The following is a 17977-nucleotide window of genomic DNA, read 5'->3' as shown; positions in this document are numbered from 1 at the left end:
AACTCAACGTTCCAACTTGATATGCCCTCTCTTTCATTTGGTTTATTGGAGCATATAATTGGTAAATTTGGTGACCTAAAAGCTGTTTTAGGTATATCGGATAGAAAGTGAGGAGAATAAATTTGTACGCAAGGTTCCAACTTGATATGCCCTCTCTTTCATTTGGTTTATTGGAGCATATAATCGGTAAATTTGGTGACCTAAAAGCAGTTTTAGGTTTATCTCTTAAGTGCTTTGGGCAAACATTTCTGTTCATAGCATTATTTTTACATAGCAATGTATGAGGGTGACGACGATGTGCTAGAGCCCAGGATGAAGGGTGGGTCCAGTATGGAACCAGGACGTGCTATCACTAAGATAGGAAGGCGGTCGCCGCCCTTGTTTTTTGCTGCTGGCCTGCCATGGTGGTGTTGATCACTAGCTCACTAAGAACACGAGTTAGTGGATATTGTGATAAGAGTAAGGGTTGAGAGTGAGCGGGATGGGGATTGGGGTTCGTCTGTTCAGTTACGGTTGTCTAAGTGCAATAATTTTCCTACTTTAGAAAATGTGACAAATTGCATTTCATTAGAGATGGCTTTGCGGTAAATTGCATGAGCGGGCGGTTCATATTCTTTTTCATCAAGTCATGTAATTTTTTTTGGTTAGGATAAAAGGGTAAATGCATTGGTTGGTTGCTTTAAGAGTTAATGACGGACACGGTGGTGTATCAATTGCATGCCCAACAACGAACATAAATTTTTTGCTCCCTGGTATGCAAGACATTCAACTGTATGTTACAACGTGACAATGGCCCAGGAGACATCAGGTCTGCCTTGTTGGCTTGTGAGGTGTCATGGGCGGCATACGCCTTGTCCCCCTTGATGGTGGTGGAGGATCGACACGAACTCGGTGAGAGGGGATCAAGGCGTAGAGCGGGACGATTGGCAGGGGACTCCTCCTTGGCAGTTCGTGGGGAAGTACGGTGTGAAGGCAAGAGGGCGCCATGGCAAAGGTGAGGTGGGCGTCATCCAGTTTTAAAGAAGAGGGATCCAATGAGAAATATCCCACTACAACGGGAAATAGAGCGGGAAGGGGAGGGTCCGGCAGAAAAAATAAAAGAAAAGAAAAGAAGGGTTGGCACGGGGTGGTGTTTTTCTTGGACCGTGTGTTGGAAATAGTATGGCGAATAATCTGGGCAACCAAATTTCTACACCATAAATGGAATGGTTTTGGGGGAGTCTGGACTGTCTAGACGGTTTGATTTTGGGAAGAGCGTTGATCACCCATTTGATGTCCGAACATGCCCAAACAAGAGGGAGAAATGAGGTTCAACCTTAGAGACAATCTTAATTATTTATTTTAATCATTTATATGCATTGTAGCCCGTAGCAACGCACGGGCATTCTAGTAGTAGTAATAGTAGTAGTATTTGAGTAGTTCGTCTTTTAAAAAATGGGGAGTGGAATGGTGTGAGCACACATGAACCATGTGAGATATTTTTGAGCGGATTGCCTGTGCACCCGCAAAAGAAGCATAAATACTTAGTAGCTAGAAAACAAAATTTTATTTGATAAATCAATAAGAGGTGGACAGTCAGGGCGGTTTTGAGAGCAAACCAATGAGAATGTGGAGAGAGAGAGAGAGATAGAAAGTACATGCATGAAGTTGGACCAGGACGACAGAACCTTACGTTTTTTTTGTTACCAACGAAAACACAAATTTATTTGATAATTTAATAAGAGGTGGGGTAGTTGTGGTGGGTTTCAGAGAGATAATAGGGGAAAAAAGAGAGGGAGAATATACCACTAGTAGAGGATCTGCCATTAGTCCTGGTTCGTGAGGGCCTTTAGTCCCGATTCACCAACTGGGACTAATAAGTCGGGACTAAAGGCTCCCACCCATTAGCCCCGTTTGAACATGATCCAGGACTCAATCCCTTCCATGTGGCCGGCAGCGCGCGCCGGGGGCTGGGGCCCTTCAATCCTGGTTGGTGACATCAACCGGAATTAGAGGTTTAGGGTTTTATTTTATTTTGTGTTTTTCATTTAATTATTTTTCATTTTTGTTTTTTAGGGTTTATGGTTTAGTGATTCACATGACAACACCTCCACTGCTACTACATACTGTACATGTCATACATATATAATAGAATTTCTCGTAGAACTAATCATATATCGAAGAATTAAATTTTTTTTGAGGGTAATATCGAAGAATTAAATGGGTTGGAATTCCATCTAGAGGGGCTCGCTTCACATCCAAGTCCAGTCAGAACCACGTGGATTTCCCATTTTGGACGTGGAATTGGGCTCCTAACCCAAATGCCGGTTTGACCGCCTGCATCCCATTCCAGAAGGTCGATCCGCGCTCAGTGGACCCAAAGAAGTGTCCTTCTGGAAATATTTGGCTTTAAGTAAGCCTACCCAAAGGCTCAAATCATTGTGAGAAAGTTTCCAAATCCACTTGGTGAGAAGGGCTACCTCCATCAGTTTTGAATTAAGAATGCCAGGGTTTTCTACACTTCTACTCTTTAGGCAGGCGCACGTCCAACAAATTTGATAGAAACCCTGTTACAGATGAAAAGAAATAAACTGAACCTCCATCGACCAATCAAATTTTCAGCTGATCACAGAATCGCAGAAAATAATGAAGGTTCGGACAAGATGGAATACAGAATACAAAAGTATACAACAAGCTTGATCTTAACACAGTAGTATTTCTACATCAGGCTTAATAAGGTTAAGACCTATAATACTAGTTCCTCTCGTTGTTGAAATTAATACTCATCTCCCTCCTGCAACAACTCTTTTTGACGTTCACAGTACTTCCTCATATCGTCTGCAAACTGCGCGTCACTCCTAAAATCGAACATTAAATCCACGTCGAGCATTCCGTCCGTGTGCCGCGTTCCATAGCTGGTAATATCATGATTACTCTTAATAAAGTCTGCTGAATCTGGATACACAATCTTCCTCGCTGTTCCTTTTCCATAGTAGCAGCGGCCTGTCACCAAAACCAAAGTCAAATGCTTGGCAAACCATGTCTATCTGGATTGGTTTCACTCACCAGACCATTGGTGTGCAATAGAAAACCATGACAATAGTACTGAACAACAGTTCTTGACAAGAAAAAAGAAGTTAGAAGTACACTTTGGATCGTAGAGAAAGCGCATCCTAAAATAACCTTAAGATGTTAATCTTTTTTACACACGATCAACAGCAAGAGCACATAAATGTTTAATTTATGTCAGAATTGCTGCATTGAAGCCGTACTAAGCTATAATATATCCTATGCACATGATATGTACCCGGATTCAGAGGTGTATATAAATGTTGTAGTTTTGTACTCCCTCCATCCCATAATGTAAGACGTTTTTTGATTCTACTGTAGTGTCAAAAAAACGTCTTACATTATGGGACGGAGGGAGTACATGAGTATGAGGACATGGCTGTTTCAGCGGACTAAATGGGACCTGAGATTGGTGCGGATAGGTCCTTCGCTTGTTTTCTGTTCCATATTTTTGTGGCTTCTATTGCATGAAGGAGTTTAGATTACAGATTCAACTCATACATCCCCATCCCGGCAGAACTGTAAACTGGGTTGCAAATCCAGAAGAATACACATTTTAAATGGGGTAGCTATCGAAGGGTGACTTTCTGGGTACTTAAAAGGGAGCAATATGCATTGCAATTTGGGTTCAGATACTAAGCTTGTTGACCTGCTGCTAAGGTCATCTGATCTGGTGAAACATAGTAGGCAGACAGTGAGGGGTAGGAGATTCCTGCTGTCGTCAACGAGAGGCATGCTGAGAGATGAGGATATGCCTGCAGAAAACAAGGGAGAGGAGGAGATGCTTGCTGATATGGATAAGGGGCCAGAATGGAGAAAAGAACTTGAATATGGCCAAACAATTGCAGGGCCATCGTGTTTGCCACAATTAAAAACCTCTCAATGGACTCTTCAGTTTACTTATAAATTGATTATTCACGAGATGGTGTATTTCATGCTTCTAAAATTCATAATGTTGACCCCAAAACCTGAATGGCCATAAACTAAGTATTACAAATAAACGCTGATTTGCCCTCGTCGTCGATTCACAAGTTTGTTGAAAATCGGTGCATACATAGCCGTTAAGTTGATGTATCATCTCATATATGGAAAAACAGTGGACGAATTAAATTTCGAGGAGCATAATACTGAATAATGAAACGTCACTGAATGTACTCGGTGCCCCTATATAAGTTATTCTTTATGAGAGCTATCTCTATGGTTGGATGAAACAAACATGCATCGTACGAATTAAAGACGAAAAGTCCTTAATGGAAATCAAAAGGATCTTCAATGAAACACAGAAACAAGGGCGGGGGCAGTTCCCTCTAATGTTTTAAACCTGAATGGCTGCTCACCAGCTTCCCCTTCAGTTCTACTTGGAAGGAATGTGGACTTACCAGTATATATCAGGGGTAGAGGACAGCAGAAATTTGGTTTTTCCTGCTCACCAGGATACGCATAATTGAGTTCGGCGAAGAAGAGTTGGTTACGAGCAATCCCTGATTTGGAAGCAGCCACAAAATTAACGTGATAGCACTCCCTGTCTAAGGATTCAGAACCCGCCACCACACCACAGATAACGCTTAGCACATATTGTGGTTCCTAAAACGTAACAAGCAACAGCAAGGTCAAATGAAGCAGCTGATAGTGAGATGTAAAGAATATGTACCAAGTAAACAAGGATGAACAAAAACAAGGCAAACTTTTGAAATTGGTCTTTCTTACCTCATCTTTTCACTTAGAAGGTAAAGAAGGTAAGAGTTACTCAGACCCACCACTTAATGAAACCAATGGTTCAGATCTATTATATACTCTTATCTCTCATGTGAAAAGAGGAGGTAAGACAGTCCATGTTAAAACTGTTGTAAAAACAAAGCCACATACCAAAGGATGCTCAGAGGCATATTTCTGCAGCAGTTGTTCAAGCTTAGAGCAAAAGTGTAATTTCATTCTGTTATAATATGACTTCATTCTCAGCAGAGTCCCCTTAGCCTCCTCGCATAATTCGGCCACCTTGGGAGGTTCGGGATCCAAGGCCATTACTTTTTGTCGGAGGAAGTACTTTATTTGACCAAGCGACTCACGAGGGATCACACCATTGGTGCCGGTGGTCAGCAAGTGTCGTAGGTCATTCAACATATCGGGCGTCAGGGATGCGAGGAATGACCCTAGTGCAGCGTGCTGTGGGTGTCGAGCGGTTGTGGCTGCGGCAACAAACTGCTGCAAGGTGTGCGTCTCATGGGATATGTCACAAGATTTGTGGGAGAGGTGCTCCATCACCTGCTGCGTCGAGCAACCAGACTCGAAGTTTCCTCGGACGAGGGTGATGAGGCCTTCCAAGGAACGAACCTCCACGCGAAGCATAGATAGGGTGTCGATGATGTGATACTCTTTGATTTCGGACATGGGTAGCGGGTACACTATGTTGTGCCAAATAGAGTTGACAATGATGTTGGAGACAGGATCCATAGGGCCATAGCAGTGGCCAGCCCACAATATGTCGCGGATGAGCCCCGTAGAGGGCGGTAACATGGTGAACACTTTGAGATAGAAAGCGTGGATTGCACTGTGAAGCCTCATCCTGAGAGACTCGGTGTACTCACATGTATCGCCACTGCAGCTCTCTACCAAACCGCGGCTTCGAGCGGTTCTCGCGGCCTTTGCTAAAAAGGTTGATATCATGGACCTCTTGTCTTGAGGATCAGACCGCAGGGACGCAAAGAGGTCCCCATGACGCTCGACCTTGATGCTGACAACATCGAATCCATCCACGGAGCTCGTGCTATTGCAAATCTCAAGCTTCCCTTCATCGGGCTTGAGGTTCCGGCAATACACGACGACCTCTCTTTCTCCTGGCAGCTGTTTCACTTGGAGGTCAAGGAGGGCACTGCACTGGTACCGCAGTAGATCCACGAGGGTGTTGACGTCGTCGACAGTGAGCTTTGGCCCTCCTGGCCTGAGAAACGGGGCGGCGGCGTGGAGCCGCTCTAGTGGAACTGGCGTCGTGTGGAGCCGCACCAGGGCGTCGGGCGCTGGGTGCGATGCACAGGTTGCGGCGCACATGAGGGCGGCTCGCGTCCTTTCAGTGGTTGGGTCAGGGAGCTGAAGCTCAGCAACGTATAGATCGTGCTCGACGAGCAGGACGGCCAGGGCCAGGTCAGCGCCCGCCCAGTGGAGGTACCGGGTGGCCTGTTCTTCACTGAGGCATCCAAAGTATCTCACCATGAACCTGCGGAGAGCCAGGTAGGATGGCGCGACATCTCTGGGCCAGGTATCCCTGCGGCATGTTGGCCCAATGTGGCTGGACCAGCTATCCGTTGGCCGCGCCGCACCAGCCAACCTCTTGGACCTCCTCCTCCTCTTACAGTCATACGGAAGCGGTGGGTTTGCCCGGAAGTCCTGCGGGAGGTGGGCGATGGTGTTGAGGATGATGTTGGTGACGGGGTCCATGAGGCCGAGACAGAGGCCGTATTTGCCCATGGATGAGATCAGTTGGTCGGCGGCTTCGGCTGGCATGTCGTCGACGGGCAGCCGGTCGCACGCCTCCTCGTATAAGTCAGGGATGGACGCGAGGAGATCGCGTTTGAAACAGAAGCTAGGGGGTTGGTCGCAGTTGCCGCTGTAGAGGCAGGAGAAGAGCCCCCTGCGGTCGGGACCCGGCGGCTGGACCTTGTTGGGCGGCATCACGTCTGCTGCGACTGCGATCGAATGAGGCGGCGATTCCGCCGGCGGCAGGATCTATTAATGCGGCGGTTCGGCCGGCAGCAGGATCGATTAGGGTTGCTGACTCGGTTCGGTCGCCGTCAGGGTCTGTGGGAGGAAGACGACGATCGATGGGTACGTTACGTACGCATATGTATGCATGCGGCTGTAGCGTTAACAGCAGACGGGACACACCCGCGCGTCTGATATGTATGGGCCAACCCGCGATTCAGATCCTCAAGTCGCTGGCCCATATTCCTTGCCGACGCAGCACCTGCCAAGATATGTGCATTTTTTCATCTAAAAAAAAGATATGTGCACTTTTATAATACTAGTAAGCTTGCACGTGCAACGCACGTCTTAACTCCATCACATAATTATGATTATTAACACAGTTGTTTGATTCTACATAGTTTTTCATCTGCATTTGTTTCACCAAAAAATAGTATTTGTTTGGGTGAAAGAAAAATTAAATCGCATGGAAGGTGTAAATAATACTCCCTCCATTCACCAATATAAGATGTTTTGAATATATCAATATGAACTACATATGGACTAAAATGAATGAATAAACACACTAAAATGTGTCTTATTCTTTTGATTTAGAGAAAAGTTAGAATCGAAAATGCAATTCGGCTCCCAGGTCCAGATGCTCTTGCAATCTAGACCACACAGGTGCCTCATGATTTGGGCATGGCTTGGTATTCGATTCGTATTTCTATTATAAAAACAGTACATGATGCCCACACAACAGTATCACTCAATGTGCGCGCTTCCTTCCTGACGCCATCGCTGGTAAAGACATTGGGACAAACGGAGCCGCCCGTGGTACTCTAGCTGCCCCCACCACCTCCATCGACACCTTACGTCCCATGACTAATGATTTTTTAATTCAAACTAGTAGATGTCACATACAGATAGACCAAGTACAAGTTTTACACATGAACCCCCTAAAATGTATCGGGCGTCTTCTAAAACTTCACAACAGGAGTCCATGGGTAGAGGTTTTATTTTTTACATGCACAACCAACACATGGCAAGATTTGTCACCGACACAGGAAAAAAAGTCGGAAAGACATCACTGGGGAAAAAAAATGCTGGAAAAACGTTGGTTGTCAGGTTCTCAGTCTATCTACGAAGGTGCGTTTTGCAGCTTAACAGCATCAGGCATTTTGGGGTAATCTCACATAATTAAACATTAGTCCAAACGCACGTTGGCTACTACACTGCAATAATAACAAGTAATTTAGAGATAGTTCCTCCCAGCGATGAACACACTAAGCGTCCAGCAAAATACACGGAGGCGCGAACACAAAATACACGCAGTTAATTTCTAATTCTAGCCAACTGGTCCATTGACTCGATTTAGCGTCTAGTAGATGAAGCGGATGTGGATGCATACCATGTAGAATGCTTCATTGTCAGCACTCCAAGCCAAGCCTGATGTGAGGACGTCGGAGCTCGGCCAACTGATGGATGGAGCTATCTTCTTCCTCCTGCCACCACTGTTGTGCCACTCTCCTCTCCCAACCATCCGCAGAAAACTTCCTTCATACATTTTGTCTTCCCGACATTAAGCCTACTTTTCCCATAATATTCTAATGGCGAAACCATGCTTCCATGAATAAAGATTGTAAAAACCATAGGTTTCTTACATAGAGTCTAGTGTTAGCCCAATAGCACCGTGCTCACCCAACTAATCTGTATATCCCTAAATCATTTGCTCCAGTGCACCAATTCTTCCAAGACATAGTGTCCGGTCCTGTAATTTCAGCGGAGCGGAGAGTGTCGAGCCTGCTAGGACAGGGTGTCCTGTAATTTCAACGGAGCGGAGAGTGTGCCGAGCCCGCTGGGACAGGGTGTCCTGTAATTTCAATGCAGCGGAGAGTTAGCATACTCCATAAAATGTACTGTATAAACTTAATCAAGCTCTACAATGACATGACGAAATCGTGTGTTTCTAATCTACGTCATATTTTACTCCGAAAATTTAGTCAGCAATTAGCATACATGTTCACACACTGTCCATGACCTACAATCTAATTTTAAATGATGAATATTCTAACTCTGTTGGATCGATGACCTCTTACTGTAACTCTGAAAATTCCATGAGCAGTGACACACTTCGTCAGACATCGTGTGTAAACTAAGGAATCTTCAGTCAATGGTTCTACTGCTTCATGCCCGATGGATGACTCTTTACTGAAACATTGAAAACTATGTGTGCACTTGCCATAGATGTGTTTACCACGAAAAACAAGCAAAATGGCATGTCTTACCTGATACCAAAACCATGCTCCCACGAATAAAGGTTGCAAAAATCATATGCATCCCCCAAGGAGTCGAATGTTAAGCCAATAGCAGGCTCAACTACATGGTCCCCCAATTTATCTGCATGCCCTCAAATTGTCTCCTCCAGCGCGCCTAATCTTTCTGGGCATGGGGCTCTATCCGTTGGCTGATTCCCGACTCTTACTCTGCAACAACATGAAGCAAAATTCTTATATATGAAATACCAATCATTTTTTGTACATCTGTCTAGTTTTTTTTTTGTAACAAGAAACTAATTCAGGGGAAATGCAAGATCCAACACATGGCAGTACAACTACAACACTCATATCCATCACAACATTTCCAGTTCTATTTACTTTTTCATAGTGCGGGCAACCAAAACAAAAAAGCTGGGCTACTCTGACAATGCCTCATGGGATCATATGAAACTACAATAACCAAGACATCATTACAACTTTGGTTTTGCTACAGACCATTTACCTCCTATAAGTAAATGCCTATTACCTCTAAGTCCACCCAGGGGCTTGCGGATCCACCTTGCAAGTAGTAGATTGAGCAGACCCTCCATAACTAGATCTTGAATCACAGCCTCTTGGTGTTCATCAATATGTGCTTTGGTCGTCGGCTTGGTCAATTGCATCTGCGATGTCACCCTCGCTCTCACTGAAACAGGACATGGTGGCGCCACCGGTAGCTACAGTCCTCTCCTTGATGCACACAACACCACGTACGAACTGCCCAGATGAGCCATGCGCAAATCCGGCGACAACAGCCCCACAAGATCCATTGGCGGATTCCTCTTCGCCACCAATCAAATCCATTAGGGCCACCACGCTAGCCACCTCATCCGGGAAGATGGGCAACCTGCATGCGTTGAACTAAAACTCTAAGGTCTCTCTGATGCTGGATAGTAAATGGAAGAAGAGTTCTTGTCCAAGAAGGGGATTTCTGACCTGTCTACCGGAGAGATGGAGAAATCCATCGCCATGTCTGCGCCGCTGGAAATCGGACACCCGCGCTGTCAACACTCGTCCTTGAGCACACCGCTGAAACACCCTCCGGGAGCTAAAACGCCTCTCCCTGTTGTTTTATGATCACTACTTGTGAAAGAAGATCATACTCTGTTTCTTCAAACCAATTCCAATAATAATCAATAGACATGTATTTCTCTAGGAAGAAAAGCAATACACATGAGTGCCTCAAGATCAAGGGCCAAACTGTTCTAGAAAATATCATAGCATATATCATACTTTTTATAAGTCTGTACTAAAAGGGGATGCACGTACACTTATATTGGCTTGATCACCTATAAAATCATATCTTACTACTGGACATTGGTACTCTCAGATGCTTCTCATTAAACATCATGCAATTTATGAATTACCACTGCCCTAGGCACTCCATAGTCCAGCTATCTTGCTTGTGACGATCTTATATGTGCTCAGCATATCATCCTAATATATAGCTACAGGATCGCGAAGTAAAAGCAGAGAGAAAGATTATAGGGAAGAAAGGGTGAACAAAAATTAGCTAGTGCGCGCGGGCTAGCAGCTCATATGATGATCAGTGAGCAACGTTTCGGAATTAAGATCAGTGACGACGGAGAATATTCATATACCTCTTGTGTTCCTACAGACCTAATGTACAAGCCATGCTACTATCTTCCTCTAGACAAGCATCATTTCGGAACCTTTAGTGACATGAAATGTTTGACAGAAAGCTTAATTAATGGAATTTCATTGTACCTATTTTCTTATAACTTGCCAAACCTCAACGGATAGGGATCATAGAATTATAAACAATTATACCGAACATACATCTGTATAACCATGTGTTTAATTGATTAAAAATCTGCAAGAAATTCAGCAAAACGTGCATTCTTTTGCATGGAACTTAGTCTGGCAAAGATACACAGAGGTAATTGCCTAAAATATTTATAGAACCTTATTCGACGGATACCGACAGCTTGAGCCAATTAAATCACTTATGACAATACAAAATATGATGAAATCGATCTATATGTAACCTCTCAATGAGTGAAGTAAAACGCAAGAACAAAGTGATTTCAGGTAACCAATGAGAACATATGCCATTGAAATAAAGTCGCTGAAGTGTTACTTCAATTGGAAAAAGGACCATCTTTTATGATTCAAATACCCCACCTAGAGCTCCTTTGGTAACTTCTGAATCAGTTAACATTTATAACAAGTGGCAGAAAAGCTTATTCCAGTGAGCAAAATATATATGCATATCTAATTCTACTGCCTATGCACAACACCATAGGATAATAAGAATATCAAAGAAAATGATGTGCCTTATCCAGGTCAGTAACCTTCAGGGACTGAGAAGTAGGCTTGATTTTCATGGATTGTTTCTTTAGATAGATGGGTTCTAATCGTTAACATCTATATTCAACATGTGGATGAGAGTAGTATTCCTAGCACTACAAGGGAAGCACGCATGTGCACAACCGCACAAGTGGGGTAGGGTAGAATGATTTGCTTCAAAACTTGGTCTCATGCGCTCGTTCAATTTCCCCACGCTCATGCTGGCTCGTCGCTCGACTACTTCCGTGCTGTTGTTGAATCCGAATTGAATTATCGAATCCGAATTGAGAGAGAGGGAGTACTTCTAATTATCTCTAGGCATAATAAATTGTCTACCTAATTAACTAATTGCATTAATGACTTGATTTTCAAATTGATTCAGTGCGAAAAAATTCCTATTTAAATGGACCTAATTAATTGCATGCGTAGTTAATCTCTAACTAATTAATTGCATTAATGGTTTGATTTCCAATTTGATTATGTGCTCAATTTTCATAATATTTTCGCGTGAATGGCTGCTACGAATGACGAGGACAACTACCGAGTATTGTTGGATGCATTTCCCTAACGATTTTTTTGACATTTAAATGATCACACTTGATTTGAGAATTTAGCCTGTCTGGCTCTCTGTATGACTTAAAAGAAACATAATTTGACAACATTCACATAAGCCTATATGTGGTGGCCCGACGACCCGCCTTTCGCCACAACCATCCTCGACACCGTGATCCACACCCTGGCATTCTCGAGAATCACGTCGGCGTCTTACATGGTGTACGCGCGGATGCGCTCATAAGAAAAAAGATATGTTATTTTTGTTGTATTAGGAAACTTATGATTACCAATTAATAGTAGAGATAATGATAATAATAAATGGCATAGCGCGCAAGTGTAGTGATTTGTTATGCGGGAATATATGATTTTGTATTGGAAGGTTATCAAAAAAATCTTATATCCGTCTTTTAGGAAGGTGATCTCACATAGATGATGTGATTTCTCAATTCTTAGTTACCTGTTATTTATGTAATTGAATTAAATCAGCATTTGCCAAAGCAAGCACGAAACAAGATCCCCCTTAGGCCTCGCTTGGATTGTTGTATTTCTATCTATCGGATACACTTGTAAAAAGATCGTTTCCGGCCGGAAACACTCTAATCCGGTAAGATACATTTGTAAAATTGATACACCCATATTAACTTACAGTCAATCCAAGCGCAACCTTAATGGGATTTGGTTTTTTAACGGAAGGGAGAAAAACCAGCGGAAGGAATGGTGAGAGGTGAGACGAAATAAAACTGGACGAAAAAAGACCGTACCAGACTACCAACTCCTTCATTAGGAGTAGGAGTAGAGATGCGTTCGGTTCAATCACTTCGCTCGAGACAGACGAGAGTCGATCGGGAGAGAGAAGAGTTGCGCTTCGCTCAGGATTTATTCCACGGGGTGCCAGAGGATGATTTCTTCCGCGTGGATTTGGAGACGTTTGGGGCCGGGAAAGGCCACACGGGGCTTAAACGAACGCAGAAAGGTGGATGGGGCAGGCTTGTTCCCCAGCGAGGGTAATCCGCGTGGATCACCGTGGATTAGCCTCAAAACCACGTGGGGCGGGCGTAACCAAACGAGGCGTAAATTTGGTTGAGATCCTCTACAGTACTATCCTAACCCTTGTGCAAAACAGTGTACATTTAGAGTACAACAGTTTTGGCAACGTTTTCTCGCGGTGTAGTTGTCCAGCACAAATCGTATGCTGCTCCCCCCCATTGTCGGATTGTCCATGGATGCATGACACCAACAAGCCTAGCTAACCTGTAAATCATGACACCAACAGCAAGCCAGAGTGGTGGGAAGAAAACAAAACTCAGGAAGAAATTTGCTGGTCACCGTGCTCAACGGGAAACCATGCACATTGAAACCAGCATGGGACACGTCCTGTACGGGGTTTATAATCCGAAACTTGCTTTAAAGTAAGCGGGATCAGCGGCCGTGCATGATTTTGGAGGCCTAGAGAAAAACACGCTATCTGCTTTCCTTGCAAATGGGGAGCCTCAAACCAGTGGCGATTTTACACCGCGGCCGCTGTAAAAGGCAGGCCCTTGCCATGGTTTTCAGTACGTAGCTCATAGTAAAAGGACAAAGACGAACAGATGCTACTACACAGGCGTGTTGAATACGCATTAAACATGCATTTTTGCAATAAGTGCTGAACCGGCCGGCACCAGAAAAATGGCAGTCAATGGAGCGGCTCCCTGCCCTGGCAAATCAATGGCCATGTCATGACAATCCGGATTGCATTTTAGGCAAGTTTTCATGCGAGCAGTTCAAAGGTGCATGCTTTTGGTCAGGGGGAAAGTTTCCGGGAACCGCTAGGGATCAGACTACTGATCCCTTGCTTCCCATCAGACCACTCAATAGCCGTAGGATTAGCATCATGATATTTGCCAGATCTGATAGGAGTATAATTGTTAGGTGCTGAGTTATTTCCTTCCTAATTAAGTGCTTCTAGTAATGACTATCACCTATCCTCCCGCTGACCTCTCCACCCTTTCTTAATTACGTGATATTAGTAACTAACTGCTTCCAGAAATTACGTTAGTTGTTTTGGTAAGCTGTGATTGCTTCCAACAAAAAAATGCAAAAAATAATGCTTCCCACTAACTACGGATTTGCTTCCAACACACATATAAAGAAATTATTTTTTTCTGTTCATGTTCTTTTTTTTTTGCAATGCAAACATGACATGGAAAAATTGTTTTTTTTATCATGGAAACTCATGTCATGGAAACATATTATTTGAAAAAAAATTGTTTCCAAAATAAGGATGCTCCAAAAAATCGTTCCAACCGTATATATTCTCGGTTGAAGCTAGGACGTTTAAACTGAAATGTTGGGTTGTACATGTAATCTGAACGTTTGAAGTGTCATGCAGTAATGATCGAAGCATGCCTGATTGAGAAGCGGCATAGGAAGCATAGTGTGCAACTGTTGGAAGCATGTTTAGTGTCTAACTGGAACTTTGTTCAACTGTGTAGGAAGCATAAATGTTTTGCGAAACCACAACGCCTGGTCATTGTGTAACCGGAGCTACATTTTTGTGGCAGGAAGCAAAATATAGTTATGTTGGATACAAAATTAATAAGATGCCGCAACATACATGTGCTTCTAAAAAAGTTGAAATGTCTTTACAATGTTGCATGTACATATTTTCAGCGACCAACTTTCTGATTGATGTATGTTTCCATCAACATTGCTTCCAAATGAGATCATAATTTGCTTCCAAAGAAAACAAACTTTTCTTCCAGAATATATTATTATTTTTGCTTCCATACAACAAGACACAAACATTGAAGCACAATGGGTCGATCCCCTACTAGAACACGAGCACCATACAAAGAGGGAAGTATTCGAGTAGTGGTGTCGATGAGATCAGACCAATGCAGCTGGAGTGTGGTGGTTAGACAGTGCTACAGGAAGACTTGGCATGCCTAATGTCCTCATGCATGGGCAAGGCTAGGTAGGAAGCAATGAATCAGGCATGAAGAAGCAGATAATCCATGTAAGGAAGCATGGATGCTTCATGCCTGCTTTGTCGATGCCGAACGTCCCTCGACGCTCCACTCCGGACGCCATCTCCTCCCTACCTTTGATGACCTCCTCTTCTCCCTAAAAGCAGTGAGTGTCGAGACCAGCGAGCATAAAGGAGCACCGTGGTCGGCACCGTCGTGTGGCCGATGTTGTAGACCTTTAACAGTCGAGCGTGCATTGCCAGCTTGCTCCTATGCCGGTGACGAGAACAACAACCACTAGGATGCTCCACGTTGCACGCCATGGCCACCATCAACCAGCATGTCACGCTCACCGTCCTCTCCCAACCGCTGGAGGATGCATCACGGAGCAGATCGACGAAAGGGTTTGGGCTCGGAGGGACGAGATGGGAAGGAAGCACGGGGGCACAACAGATTGAATCTAGGCCGCGAAATTGGATAGGGCTGGGGTGGCGATGTCAATGGCGAGCTTGAAAGGAGGTGCGCATACAGGCTTAACGATGGATGGGAATGGGAGAACGGAGAAGATGCGAGATTAGGGGGATATATAGATGGACATGTGCGTGCGTGATGTGCGGGTGTGGTTAGCAGCACCGAGATATATAAAGAATTAGCGTTCTCCACCGTGGGATTGAACCAGAATCAACGGACAACGAGTGGTCTGGCGCTGGCTTCGTATCATACTACTGATAAGAAGTGTTTCCCAAAGTTTCCCAACAGAGCCATTGAGCAGCCAGCGCTTTGAAGACTACTGTACCATGGCTAGAAAAGGCTGGCGCGTCAGTCCGGTTTTCACGCTACACGGAACCAATCTATTGCGTGAGTCTCTAGATAAAGTCGCCCTTTATATATTAATAGATGACAAGTGCATGAATGCAACACATCAGGGTTAGCTCGAAAAAGGTGGTTAACTCAATGACGGTCAATCGCATTGCTGTGCTCCATTTCGTTGTAAGCCATAAAAAAATGTTGCTACACATATAATTAACTTAACCTAGTACTCCCTCCGTTCCAAATTACTCGTCGTGGTTTTAGTTCAAATCCGTTTCAAATTACTCATCGTGGTTTTAGTTTAAATTTAAACTAAAATCACGACGAATAATTTAGAACGGAGGGAGTACATACCTAAGACCATCATTTCTTTCTAGCCTAGTAGGAGTAGTACTTAACCAGGAGTGTATGGTCAAGGACATCGGTTCGGACAGACGGATTTAAGGAGGCAGCCATAGTTCAAGGGAGGCGAATGAATGGATAAGCAATACAGTGGCATGCCATTGTGCAGTTTCTTTCAAGGACGCCAAGGTCGCATGCATGCATCCCCAGCTCTACGGTGCTCAACTCTGGCCAACAGCTCTAAAGTACATTTACTACGCGGCCAAATAGCTGGCTTCCTGTCGATGTCGCGCACGAGGCGGCAGCATGGATGGGATCATGGGCACAAGTGGGGTAGGGTAGAATGAATTGCTTCAAAATTTGGTCTCATGCGCTCATTCAATTTCCAAGCCCACGCTCATGCCGGCTCATTGCTCGTCTACTTCTGTGCTGTGCTGTCCGTCGAATCTGAATTGAATTATCGATGAACAAGTGCATGAATATAAGGTTAGCTCAGTGACGGTCAACTCATGCATGGAGGTTGTCAATGGCATTGCTGCATTTCGCTGTAAGCTATAAAAAAATGTTGGTACACACATATATAATTAACTTAACCTCGTACATATATAATTAAGACCGTCATTTCACTGTAACCTGTTAGATAATAACGAGAATAAACGAGACAGAGAGATACGGATTTTTACGTGGAAACCCTTGCGGGAGAAAACCACGGACGCACGAAGGCGCAATCACTATGAGGAGGAGTATTACAAGCACGAGACGACAGGCCGTCTGAGGTGCGACTACATGGGGTATATAAGAGGGCAATACATGAGAGTCCTTAGAGGACAAGTAAACGAGTTGTACTCGTACGCGTCGACGTCAACGCAAAGGCCCACACCGGTTGTACTACGTCTAGTCCAACACAGTATAATTTGGATCACAATTTAACAATCTCCACCTTGATCCAAATTTCCCTTCAGTAGTCGAAGAAAGTAGATAACTCCATCCAAATCAGTATAAACACCTTGTGCGTCAAAGTCCATAGGACTAGTGAGAAATACCAACTAAGCCTGAGCAAAGCTCAAACTTATTGGTCGGAACTGGCTTTGTCATCATATCAGTAGGATTATCATGAGTACTTATCTTGCATACCTTCAAATCACCTTCAGCAACAACATCTCGAATATAGTGATATCTGACATCAATGTGCTTTGTTCTCTCATGATACATTGGATTCTTTGTAAGATATATAGCACTTTGACTGTCACTAAATACGGTAGGGCAAGATGAGTCTCCACAAAGCTCAGTGTACAAACCTCTCAACCAGATAGCTTCTTTGCATGCCTCAGAAATAGCCATATACTCGGCATCAGTAGTGGAACAAGCCATAATAGACTGCAAAGTTGCTCTCCAACTCACAGCACAACCACCAATGGTGAAAACATAACCTCTGAGTGATCTTCTCTTATCCAAATCACCAGCAAAATCAGAATCAACAAAACCAACAAGTCCATCTCTAGATTTCCCAAACTGTAAATAAGCATTAGAAGTACCACGCAGGTATCTGAAAATCCACTGAACTGCTCTCCAATGCTTTTTTCCAGGATTAGCCATGTATCTACTGACAACACTCAATGCATATGATAAATCATGACGAGAACAAACCATGGCATACATAAGTGAACCAACTGCACTCGAATAGGGAACTCTAGACATGTACTCAATATCTGCATCTGACTTAGGACATAAAGCTGATGATAATTTGAAGTGTGCAGCTAACGGAGTACTTACTGGCTTGGCATTATGCATATTAAAACGACGAAGAACTTTATCAATATATCTCTTCTGATTTAGATACACTTTTCCAGACGGTCTATCTCTGGATATTTCCGTGCCAAGAATTTTCTTTGCTGCACCCAAATCCTTCATCTCAAATTCATTACTCAATTGCTTCTTTAGTTCATTAATATCTGTCATACTCTTTGCAGC

The 17977-nt window shown here is 43.9% G+C and overlaps 1 protein-coding gene across 1 annotated transcript; it reads right to left on the bottom strand.

Moving 5' to 3' along the window:
- Positions 1–2755: 2755 nt before the first annotated feature.
- On the bottom strand, positions 2756–6714 carry LOC125506624 (uncharacterized). Its single transcript, XM_048671413.2, has 3 exons — positions 4915–6714; positions 4428–4632; positions 2756–2982 (listed from the first exon to the last, which is right to left on the bottom strand). The coding sequence occupies exons 1-3, from the start codon at positions 6712–6714 to the stop codon at positions 2756–2758; spliced, it is 2232 nt and encodes a 743-aa protein (XP_048527370.2).
- Between the last annotated feature and the right edge of the window lie 11263 nt (positions 6715–17977).

This window comes from Triticum urartu, chromosome 5A, assembly GCF_056163025.1.
Source record: "Triticum urartu cultivar PI428250 chromosome 5A, HENAU_Tu73, whole genome shotgun sequence".
Taxonomy (NCBI): Eukaryota; Viridiplantae; Streptophyta; class Magnoliopsida; order Poales; family Poaceae; genus Triticum; species Triticum urartu.
This window is presented reverse-complemented; position numbering and strand designations above follow the sequence as displayed.